The sequence below is a fragment of the Miniopterus schreibersii genome (genome assembly GCF_964146895.1).
Source record: "Miniopterus schreibersii genome assembly, chromosome: 2".
Classification (NCBI taxonomy): domain Eukaryota; kingdom Metazoa; phylum Chordata; class Mammalia; order Chiroptera; family Miniopteridae; genus Miniopterus; species Miniopterus schreibersii.
The window spans coordinates 92,858,906-92,871,457 of NC_138102.1; the positions used below are offsets into that span (position 1 = coordinate 92,858,906).

The window sequence follows — 12,552 nt, forward strand, 5'->3', positions numbered from 1 at the left end:
TGGTCACTTACAGTGTGTAAGTTTGGAAAGGTAAGTTAGCCTTTCAGGCATAATTCACCCATTACAAAATGGAGATCATCATAAAGGCTCAAATTCAGACTCCACTACTTACCCTTCAACCAGTTATACTGTTTGGAGCCTTGAGCTCTTTATCTATAAAATAAGGATAAAAACACCTCCTAGCAGGACTGGGGTGAGAATCTGATATAATATATGTAAAGTGCCTGATACTGTTATTAGCACTGTTATTCCTTCTTCAGGGATTTAATCCTGCTGTCAGGATAAAATGAGATAATGCACATGAAATAGACAAGTGCCAGAAAACAACTATCAACTATAATATACTGCGCCAATATCCCATCAGTACTCTTGAGTGACAACCAGGAGCCCTCCCATCCATCACCTCCTCTGTCCCTAATAATCTCCACATGGCTCACCTGTCTCTCCAGCATGAAAAAAGTAAGGCAATTTAAAGCCTTGCAAGGCTGGAATCATCAAAGCCTCTTTATAGTAGTACAAGGAGTAGCCAGTGTCCTCACGCCCCACCTGCAAGACAGAGAGGAGGGGACATGGAAACTGCCTGTTTTGTCCATGCCTCGTTTTGCTGATGGTGCTCCCTACAGCCTGTGAGCACACTTCCTTGTACCCTGCCATGACTGCTTGAGGCCTTAGTCACCCAGACTTTTAAGAATGACCAGTAGCAAGCCCTGGCCAGGTAGCTCAGTTGGTTAGAGCATGATCCCGATACGCCAAGGTAGCAGGTTCAATCCTTAGTCAGGGCACATACAAGAATCAACCACTGAATGCATAAATAAGTGGAACAACAAATCGATGTTTCCCTTTCTCTCTCTTTCTTTCCCTTCCTCTCTCTCTAAAATCAATTAAAGAAGAAAGAGGACGAGGGGGAGGAGGACCAGTAGCAGAATTAGGAAAGAAAAGGCAGTGCATTCTTGCCGCAAAATAATTTATCCTCACTCTGAAGTTGTGCCTTGTAGCCTCCCAACCCTTCCCATCTTGTTTTTTCAGACCACCTTTAGCCCTGAGCTCCTTAGAGGGAAGAAACAGCAACAAAAAGAGAGCAAGAGAGAGAACAAGAGAGTGAGAGACTGAGAATGAAAGAAACAGAAAGAGAGCGAGGGAGCAAGAGAGGGAGATCCCTGGACCAGGACCGTGCTCAGCCACTCATCCCTGGTGCAGCTCGGCCACTCATCCCTGGTGGGTCCCTGGATGGGTCAGTTTCCTGGCAGAGTCCCTCTGTGACTCAGCTACTCAGCCATAACTAATGGGAAGAGCAACTACCCCAAAATCATGCTTTTCAGCTAAGCCACACAGGTCCTGGGGCTTTGTTCTGGTAGTAAGGGTATCTTAGGTAAAAAGGCTATCTCCTTCAGAATGCCAATTTTAATTTGTGAGGGGGCACAATTACACATTTTTATAATAAAACAAATATGGCTATTCAATGTAATAGAATGGAGTATAGGATCCCTTGAAAAACAACTACCTATCCCTCCATGTGACCCCAGTTTCCCATGAGGGCTTGTCCATTACAGTCCTTGTACAGATTCTTTCAGAAGCTCTGTACTAGAAGCTCTCCTGCTCAGCCCCTTTGTCAGTGCTGCACACAGAGGTAAAAGCTGAGATGGGAGGGACTTCTCCTTTTCTGGAGAGCAGAGCCTTTGAGCCACCCCCAAGGATCCCAGGAAGACACTGTGGGTCCGAAAAACCAGTTCCTTGAAATCTACTTCCTGGGGCTCTGGCTGGTCTGAAAGCAAGCACTTCGGCAAAGACTCCGATAAAATTTACAGATTTTGTAAGAGGGCATCAGAATGCCTTTTAGCCAGTTAGTCCAAATTAATTTAGGTTCCTTGATGAGATTAACAAGTCATCAGAGGGGAAGTGTGGCCTGGCTGTTAGCACATGGCTATGGCTTTGATTTGGTGAGGGGTAAGGGGTGGTGACACCACCTATGGATACACAGCTTTAAACAGTGTTGCCTCTCTGTTTGTAGGCACTATACTAAGCAGTTTGAAGAGCAGAGGACAGTGAGCAGAGTAGGCTAGGAACAACGGCAGAAGGATAGGGGAATAGGGCCAAGCCCATCCATAATTATTGCCCCAACTCCCTGAATCCCTTCTTTATTCTGGAACTTCTCTTTTTATCCGGCTGGCCTTTTCTGCTCTCCCTTCTCTGGTGACTGTCATCCCCTGCAGGCCCCTAGAGAGGGTCAATGCTGAACCCTGAGCAGGCCTGCAGTTGGGGTCCTGAGCCTCTCCAGAGGGTGCTGCCCAGCCCTTCACAAAGAGCTGTCTTGCTGTGCAGAGACAGTTACCAGGTCAAACCCTGCCACCGTCCTGGGGAACTTGGTTCGAAGCATCATGGCTGTTTGGACAGATTTCGTAATGAGGGACACATTTTTGAATCTGTGAGAGACAGACAGAGAAACATGAGAGACAGCATGACTTGGCGCTGAGGGAGCTGTGTGCCCCAGCAGCTTCCTCAATGCCTGTGGCTGGTCTTGTCCTGTCCAGTCCAAGGTATGTGGTAATAACTATTACCCAACCCCTCAGTGCCATTGCCCCCATGACCCACCCCAGCTTGGCTATTGTGATCCATTTAAGTGGCTATAGCTGAGAGAGATTTCTCCCAAATCCATCCCTGTCAAGAACTCTGGAAAATTGTCCCATTCTTCATTTCAGTCTGGTTGTAAAGACGAACTAGAGGGATTTCAGCAAGAGGCTTTTGCACGCACACACAAGTGCTCAGGCCTGCCCATGACACTGGCATCAAGGTGTCTCTGGCCCCTAGTCTCCCTTCTCACCCCTCTTTCTCCTCCTCTCTCCCTTCCCAGCCAAAGGACTCTGCCCACATCCCACTCTCCCAACTCTTGCAGTGTCAGCTTTGTTCTCTCACCTGTGATCCGAATAAATGATTTTGATGCCAATAAACCCAGGATGCTGTTTCGCAAACATACAAGCCACTTCTCTGTAGGTCTTCACTGCCCACTCTTGGTTATGGATCATCCCATTAAGTTCATATACCTTGAGGAGGAAGCATGGTCCCAACAGACACCAGAGATGAGTAGAGCAAAACTTCATTCCCATCACCAATACTCTCTAAAACCAGGTCAAACTGCAATTTATTTGCTCAATGCCTTTGACAGCCTCTGACATTCATCAGAAGTCCTAGATCCATCTGGGATGATGCTGTTTGATGCCACAAGGCTGGGACATCTGCCTATCTTGTTGATTGCTGGGACCCCACTCCTAGAGCAGTCCCTGGCATATGGTAGGTGCTCAGTAAGTATTTATGTAATGAATGAAGGTCAGCTAGGGCAAGGACAGAAGGCAGAAAGAATGGTCCAAGGACCCACTTCATCTTCCCTCTCCCACACTAGGTGGAGCACCCCCCAGGGGGCCATAGCCACTAGGTACATCAAGGGTGACACAGTTAAAAGATTCAGGAATAGGCAGTAGGCAAAACAAAGAAAAAAGATGCAGTAGGGAAAGGAGAAGTGTAATGTGGAAGAAGTATAAAGGAGTCTCATCTAAAGTGCCCACTTGGCAGGTTGAGCCACACCAAACTGCTGTAAGAGGCACTGGAGTGGGGCTGGGGCTCATGTGTGCAGCTCCCTCGGCAGCCCCAGTCCCTGGGCTAGGTCTCACCCCCCTCAAAGTGGTAGTTTGAGTTGGCAGTTCTAGGTCAGGACAAGATGTGGAAGTTTCTACAGAGATTGTAGGGTGAGGGAAGGTGGGAAGAAATAATACACAGAAGTCCCATTTATTCCCATGGACATTAATTAAGTAACTAAAGTATGTTAGGAATTGGGCTAGGCATTGGGACAGATAAACAAATGCTAATAAGACCCGATGCCTGGCCTCAAGGAGTTTTCAGTTTAGTGAAGAGACAGACTCTCCCCATTTTTCTAATACAAAGCAGGAAAAATTAAGTGTTAGAGGTACAGGGGATCTCAGAGGAAGAAGGGGTTTCTTTAACTGGATAGGATCAGAGAAGCTTTCCTGGGGGAAATGGCATTGGAGTGAATCCTTGATAAGTGAGTAGGAGTTATTAAACAGGAAAGGGGAGGCTGCTCTGCAAGCAAACCAGTTAATCCCAGGTGGTCTGTGGCTAAAGGTTGCTAATCCTAGGAAACAGTAGCCCTACACAGAGCCAGAGCTAATGGGGGATCAGGGAGAAGAGGCAGAGATAGGCAGAATGGGAGCCAAGAGTTACCCCATCACCCTAAATGAGAAAAAATCCTTTCTCCTCACTGGAGTCAACTCTTGTTTCCCTGGCATCACAGGAGCTGGGTGTTCTCTTCTCATTCCACACAAGTCACTTACCTCACACCATTCTCCCTAGCCTAGGGGGCCTCCCAGTTCCCTCCTGGCTGCACCACTGAAGGTGCTGCCCTTTGTCCCTGGCCAGCCTCCCCAAGCCCACAGAATAGCCATGGTACTCTTTTGTTCTAGAGGGTTCAGCTTTGCAGATTGGGTTGGGGGAAGTTGGGTGAGCAGGCGACTGTTTCCATCCCCTTCTTTTGGCACCATTGACCTTGCTCTTTGGTTTCCTCTGCAGCTGTCCCAGTGAAACCTCGCATTCCACACACTCCTATCCAAGGCCATTTCAGCCCACTGGGCTCACTGTTCCTTGATTGCTTGCCTCAGAGGGAACGTGCTTAGGCTTACTGACTATTAAGGCTGTCAGGACTTTCCAGAGGGAGAACCTTAGGTACTGTTAACCCAGTATCTAGTATTACCCGTTATTCTTATGGTTTACTGAACAGGATCAGTATGATCCCAGTATGATCACATGCCATCCCCAAATATGCCACTGTTACAAAAGGATTATTTTGAGCTGAAGGCAATTAAGAAGCAGCAAGCCCAGAGAGAGCTCTTTGCCCTTTTCTTATCTGTCTAAAAGTAGGACATAAATTTCTGTTTGTGGAGGTGTCCCCTGCCCCTCTTCCATACCAGGAGAACAACCCTTACGACTGAGACAGAAAGTGGGCACCTAGGTGGATCTGCACAAACCTTGCTAAAATAAACTTTATCTTCTATTATTACCTTCCCCCATATATTTACCTTCCCACAATTTACTGCTCCTAGAAGTCGAAACCCCTTTTCCTTTGTCTTGTCACTTCTCTATGATTTATCTTCATTTGTTAAAATAGTTATGTAAGTACCTGGTCTACCCACATCTTGGGGTCTTCACCTCTTTTCCATGAGGGCCTCCATGCACATAAAAACTAATATCAAATAAAATTTGTAGAGCCCTGGCCAGTGTGGCTCTGTTGGTTGGAGCATGGTCCCGTGCACTGAAGGGTCGTGGGTTCTATTCCTGGTCAGGGCACATACCCAGGTTGTGGGTTCGATCCCGGTCTGGTCATGGTACGTACAGAAGGCAACCGATTGATGTTTCTCTCTCACATTGATGCTTCTCTCTCTCTCTCTAAAATCAATTAAGAAAATAACCTCAGATGAGGATTAAAAAAAAATTTGTATGTCTTTTCTCCTGTTGATGTGGCTTTTATCAATTTAATTTTCAGGCCCCAACAACACAACCAAAGAAGATAAAGGAAAAGTTTCTTTCTTTCTCTCCTACTTAATCAAGGATTTTTTAAAAGAGAGCTTTCCTGTCACTGATCAAGGCTTCAACAGACGTCCAGGCACTCTGTTAGAATCTTCAAATCTTTGATGTTGCAAAAACCTATATGCTGTGTCCCAGATGTTTCCAAAGTGTAGTTTGGGAACCCCTGTGGGTTTCCCTAGACTTTTTCAGGTAGTCTACAAAGTCAAAACTCTCTTCATAAAAATGTTACGATATTATTTGTCTTTTTCACTCTCAATCTCTTATGAGAATGAGAGAATTTTCCAGAGCTTAATCATGTGTGACAATATTGCTGTGACAAATAATGGGTTGTATAGTCTTGTGCTTTGAAAATTTCTCAGCTGTATTTTCTAATTTAGAATATATTATACAGGATAAAGTAGACATAATCCACATAAACAAAAGCTCTTTGGGATACTCACAATTTTTTAATGTAAAAGTTTGAGAACCATTGAATTAACTGAACCTAGAATTGTTAAAGTCATATTGGCATTACCACCTGATCTGCAGCAGGGAAGAACAGAATTCTGCCCCTTGCCTTGACTGCTGTCATTACAGAGTCACCTGCCAAGACACCCCAACTGGAAGATCTTCCCATCTCCCCTCCTCTAGCATCAGAGTGGGAGCTCCATAAATAAGCATTAACTTAAGAAGAGTGCTGTCCACTTGGAATTTTAAAAGTACTAAGCCCCTGGCAGTATGTTTTAGAGAATAGATAGTGGATAGATGTTGGATAAGTGGCAGGTGGAGCAGTGCTAACTGAACAGAAGGGAAACAAAAGAAAGAACCTTTTTTTAAAAACTCAACAAATGACCGTTCTACCTAAAAGAAGATTCCTGGCAAATTAATCAAGTATGCAGAGATATACAAATGATGCAACTGATACCATTGGTTATTAATTAACAGAAAAGGAGCAAAGAGAAGGCCAAATATTATGGGCATGACATTTGTGAGGCTTTGCCAGGAAGCTGCAATTTAGACACATGCCCAATAAAGTCTGGGTGACATAGGGAAGGTACTTTGTCAGTCACACCGGGGAACAGGTCATTGGCCAGAGTAGGAGTGCCTATTGCAAGCGAGAGAAGATTTGAGATACTTAATTTCCTAAACAAAGGAGTTCACTGTTCTTGGCTTGCTCTCTTGTAAGCTTGACTCTTGGTTTATGCGGCTCTCACTCTTGCATTTGTCCACATGGCCAATAGCCATGTGGACCCCACATAATAAACTGATGGACTACAACTGGACTAATGCTGTGCTGGACCCAATTACACCATGGAAACGAAACCTTGGACTCTGGTTTTGCTTCTAGCTCTACTGAATCCCCAGCTGCATATCTTCTAGGACTGGTTTAAGGGAAATGGGACTTTACAAACCCAGAAATGTACTTCCACACAAATAAAAATCACTCATCCTCCCGTGAGTCTCAGAAAATTCTTTTCCTTGAGATATCATAAGGAGCCTACTCCTACTAGCAACGGAGAAAGACTATCCACTAGTGTTATCACATTTCTCCAATAACACAAGAGGCCTTCATTATGTCAGTAGTTTCAAGCCATCAATTCTGTCATTCCAGTACTTAATGCCGGAGAAGCCAGGGTTCCAATCCCAATGCTACTTCCCATAGCACTGAGAGCCACAGAGACGGGATCTGGCTCCTGGGGCTGCAGATGCTGCATCCAGAGTGTTTTCCGGTCTCCTGGTGCCCTGTGCTCTTGGGCCTCTGGCTTCTGGCAAAGAAACTGCAGGCTTCCATTAATTAAACTGAATGATCAAAAGTTTCCCACTTCAACCAGCAGGAGACCCTTTCCAGGCGGGACACCTGCATCTTCTCCCAGCCTCCCAGCTTGTGTGGTTAGAACACTGCTCTACTGTGAAGCCAGGTGTTGCAGGAAACTTGTCAGCTGTTTTGGGAGTTCTGGTCAGCCTTCTGGTTCAGGCTCCCAGTGGAGAAACAATCTGTTCCAAATCAATCATGCAAGGATCAAATGAGTTAATATTTGTAAAGAACTTAGAAATGATCATAATTATTATTAATGATAATAATATTATTACCAATCTATCACCAGATATGGAAAAACAACTCAAAATGTGCAGTTGTCCTAGGAAGATAAGTTAATATCTAAGAATTTAACTATCTGTAAGTACAGGTAAGTGGTATCAGTGATCCATCTAAGACTAAATGATACGAAAGCTGTTCCATCTTTGTAAGAAGCCCTCTTGAATTAAAAACACAGTGGACTCAATTTAGATTATCTCAATTTGTAACTATAGTTTAATTGAGGGCCTGTAAATTTGTTGAGAAATTAACCAAACTTCATACTACTTTCATAAACCAATATAAGATTACAAAGTTGTATTATCTATCATATCATGGAATTATAGAATTCTGAAGCTGGAGGGAACTGAAGGGGAATTTGGGAGGAGAGAATTGCTCAAAGTTACACAGTTTCCATAAGACCAGAAACTAGGACTCAGAATTTCTAATTCTCAACACAAATAGCTTTCACTACTAGAAAAATATTCCTTTAACCAGTATTAATTGAGCTTCTACTATGTGCCAGGCATATGCCAAGAGCTTTATATCATATCTCATTTAATATTCAAAACTACACTATTAGGTAATTTCATTTTATAGATGAGAATTTTGAGACTTAAAAGGGTTAAGAAACTCAGTCCTACTGCATAATTGGAGCTGGAGGTCTGATGAATTTCAGAATCTTGCTGACCCTGAGTGTCTCTGGTCATTAGAGTGGCCCCTGCCCTCTCTTTATACTCTAGTGTCAGGGGGTCTCAAAGTCTCAGCCCTGGCTGCACATTAGAATTAGTCAGGAAATCTCTTGGCTAGAGCCTGTTTTTTTAATTCCCCCAGGCGATTCTAATGTACAGCTAAGGTTAAGACCTACCATTTTCATTGATTTGACAGGTAAATTGCACAATTATAGCATGGTAAAATAAATGCTATTGTCAGTATTCTTTCAGAGCAATACCAAAAACATAAAACAGTGGTCACTTCAGCAAAAAGTCAGGTGGAATTTTTAATGAAGGGTCTGCTAAGAATCCAGGAAAACCCAAGGAGGTGGGAGGTGAGGAAGCAGAGCACTGCTTGTTTCTCAAGTGACGGCAGCCAGTAACGTCTGGAACGACCATCAACAGCTGTCTTTGCCACAGACCTGTCTCTCCCTAAGACCCCTATCAGTAAGTGCCAGCAGGGCCATCTCCAGTAGATTCTCTTGTTGGGTTACAAGAGCTCCATTCTGAAAACTGGCCAGGACCCATTCTGGGCCTCAGATTTTGGCTGTGGGGGAAGGGACTTGAGTCCAGGAGATAAAACCAGAGAAGCAACTGTTGCTAAAGGCAAGTAGCCTTTGTTATCGAGCATTAGTAACACAATAGGAGGCTGAGCAGCCAGGATAGTCCATCAACATCATTCCAGGCCCTGAATTAGCCCCACAAGCAGGAGGGGGAGACAGTGCGGTTCAGCAAAAGAATTCCAGAGTAGACGGTTTTTAGTTGTTAATGTGTTGATGGCTCCCCCTACTCTGGCTAATGGGGGGCATTAAGGCACAGACTACTGCAAGAAGCCTTTGTTCCAGGGTCAGACCAGAACAAATGGTCAAGTCCCATCCCCCTCATCCTCTATCAGAATCCCCAAACCCAGGAGCCCTCCACCTTCTATGAAGGCTGGCTGGAGGATGGTGGGAGTGGGCAGAGTGGGGAGGGGGAAGAGCTGGGCAGGGTCCCCAGGGTAAATGCCCTGGAGCCCAAGTCTCCCACTTGGTGGGGTCAGCCACAGAAAAGGGGAGGGCTGAACAGGAAACCAGACTCTGGCCTTTCTCAGTCCCTCTAATCCAATTTCCCAGAAACTTCTCCTAAATATTTCCCCCTCCCCCAGGCTCAAGATGAAAGTCAACAGCCTTCAAAACAACCCAGACCCAAACCCTCCCTTTGCTGCCCTTCACCTCCTAAAGAGCTCCAGGCTCCTCCAGGGTTGAGGTACCTTGCCTCCCCACACTGAGAAAGCTGCAGGAAGTGACTCCCCTAGCAGGGCCAGCTCCACCTGGGTGAAGCAGCAGCTCAGAACATCCTAGGCAGCTCTAGTTTCCTCTGTAGAAGGACTAGAATCAAGCTGGATGCTCCCTCGGAGAGCTCCTTTTGAGAGGAGTGTGGCTGCCACAGTGCTCAGACTCCATCTGGTCACTCCTTACCACCAATATGACCTTGGTCAAGTTCTTTGACCTTTCCCAGCCTCAGTTTCTATATCTGTAAAATGTGGGGTTGTTGTGAGGCTCAAATGAGATGATGTAGACAAAGGGCTTTGAAAGGTCTAGTGTGTGGCCTGGGTGAGACAATATGCATCAGAATCACCTGAGGAGGGGGGAGGGGCTAGTTAACTTTGCAGTTTCCTGGCCCTACCCTAGAGCACAGAATTAGAATCCTGGGGGGGTCGGGGTCCAAATTATTCGTATGTACACCTAAGTTTGAGGACCACCATTGACAAGCACGGTAATCACTATTGGTGTTCTTGAAGACACCAGGCAATGTCAGATCTGGCTGCTAGTCTGAAATACCTCACAATGTAGCTGGGAAACCAGGGCTCATATATCGTGACACAAACAACGCAAGGCAACAAATGCAGGTGCTGGAAGTAACATTATAGAGACAAAGGGGAAGATGGTGCCTGCAGTCGCGGGAAGGTGGTGAAGGGGCCTAAGCCACAAGCTAATGAGGCGGGACTTAAGTCAAAGCCTGAAAGGAGGTTAGGCTTAGAGGGGTTGGATCCTATGCTTAGAGACAGAAGCATTTTTCAGACCAAAACATGGGAATAAGTTGTCCTGGGAAGTGCAGTTTCTAACACCCTACATAGGCCAGGTCCAGTGTCAGCTCATCTCCTTCAGAAATTCTTCTCTTAACATGAGGCAGGAACCGCAGCCATTTTAGGAAGATTCCCCATTTCAGGTCTCAGATTCCCTGCCTGAATGTACATGTAACCTTATCTGACCTCTGGAACCCCCGCCCACTATTTTCGCGCCAAAAGCAGGCCCGACCTCCGACCCTATAAAGCTGACCCAAGCCCTTTGTTCGGGGCCCAGAATTTGGAGACTGCCTCCTCTGGGACCGCATGCGTTAATAAAGGTCTCCTTTCGCCTCCTCCGGTGTGCGGCCTGAGTCTTTTCCGCTACATTTTGGTTCCCTGACCGGGAAACGACTCACGCGTGCAGGCGCTTTGCCACCGGTGAGGGACCCGCGGGGGGTCTGCGGAGCTCAGAGGCGGGAGGGAAGCACGCGCCCCGGTCTTTTTGGGTCCCGGCCCGTCCGGAGCCCCAAGGACGGCCACTCACGGAGTCCACCCACCCAGGCTGCTGGGGGAGGACGAACGGATCTGGACACGGGATGAGATCTCTTCGGAACCGGTGAGTGCCCCGGGGACCAGGAGCCCGAGACCAGGCCCACCCTCCGGGTGGAAGGAGAGACTGATCACCTCTCTTGGCCCTTTGGCCACAGGCAGGGACATCCCATTGGGCGGGGATGTCTAAACTCGGTTGACTGGAGCATGAGTGTGAGTGAGTGAATGTCTGTGTGGCTCTACAGGCGCTCGCCCACGGAGTCTGAGTGGGCCCCAACCTGCGGTTCCGTGGTGATCTCATACGGCTCAGGGCAGCGTCAGGCTCTGGGGGACCCCGTCCCTCCCTGCGAGTCTGATCCGGGTCAGGGGTTTATACTGACCTGCCAAAGCTAAGAGGCACCTAAGTCCCCGAGAGGGGAGCGGCCAGGCGGGCGACCTGAATCCCCCTCCCTTGTTTGTCTGCGCCGACGTGGGAGGAAGGGCTATGGGGGGCCCCTCATCGACGGTATTAGGTTGTATGCTTAGGAACTTTGACCGGTTCAGGGGACATGACCCCTCGATGACCCCGGATCAGCTCGACACTTTCTGCTCGGTCGAGTGGCCATCATTCAGGGCAGGCTGGCCCCCTGAGGGAACTCCTAATCTGGGGATCGTCCGGGCAGTACACCTAGTAGTTACAGGGAAGCCAGGACATCCCGACCAGTACACAGACATAGACAGGTGGCAGGAACTAGCCCGGGAGCTACCGGGTTGGCTTCTCCAGTGCCAGAAACAGACGCCCCGAACCGTCAGGGTCGCCAGGGCCAAGAAGAAGGCTTCCCAAGTACTAGTGGCCCGCCCTAGGGAAGGCCAGCACCCGCCAATCTACAGGAGTGACCCAGAGGAAGAGCCGCCATTTAGCACGTCCCCGCCTTACACCCCGGAACCGAACGCTCCGGAACCAAAGGCCCCGGAGCTAGAAACCCTCCCACCGTCAGTTTCACCACAGTGTCAGGCGGAAGCAGCCCCAGCCTCACCAATGGCAACCAGACGCCGTCCCAAGCAGGCCCTACAGCTACCCTTAAGGGAGACCCAAGGGCCCCCGCAAGTCGGGCCCAATGGGACTGAGCTACCAGGGCGTGCGATAGTCTACTTTGAAAAACCGCAGGCCTTAATGGACCTTATGGAGTCGATTATGCAGACTCACTGGCCCACGTGGTACGACTGCCAGCAGCTACTCCTCACCCTATTCACTACAGAGGAGCGCCGGCGCATACTCCGGGGGCCCTCCAATACCTAGAAACCACGGCACCAGTGGGGACACTAGACCCGGCGCAGTGGGCCAGAACGGCTGCGCCTGAAGTCCGGCCAGAATGGGACCACCACACCGAAGGGGGCAGGGCGGCGCTACAGAGGTATCGAGAAGCCCTCCATGACGTCCAAGCAGGAGCCAGAAGGCCCACCAATATGTCTAAAGTCGCCAATGTGACCCAACGACCAGATGAATGCCCGGGAGATTTCTACAAGTGACTGCGTGAGACATACCAAATTTATACGCCATTTGACCCCGAGGGGCCACTGGAAAAGGGGGTGCCCCAACACGAAGAGGCAGATCCAGGGCG

The 12,552-nt window shown here is 47.9% G+C and overlaps 1 protein-coding gene across 2 annotated transcripts in view; it reads right to left on the reverse strand.

The window, feature by feature from the left end:
- The window catches only part of ADA2 (adenosine deaminase 2), an 85,401-nt gene that overhangs the window by 16,823 nt on the left and 56,026 nt on the right, over positions 1–12,552 (reverse strand). For both annotated transcript variants that reach the window (XM_081129294.1, XM_081129295.1), the window contains exons 5-7: positions 2,911–3,038; positions 2,330–2,420; positions 438–546 (exon numbers count right to left, since the gene is read on the reverse strand). In XM_081129294.1, the coding sequence (XP_080985420.1) occupies positions 438–546; positions 2,330–2,420; positions 2,911–3,038 (328 nt within the window). The remainder of the gene's footprint in view (positions 1–437; positions 547–2,329; positions 2,421–2,910; positions 3,039–12,552) is intronic.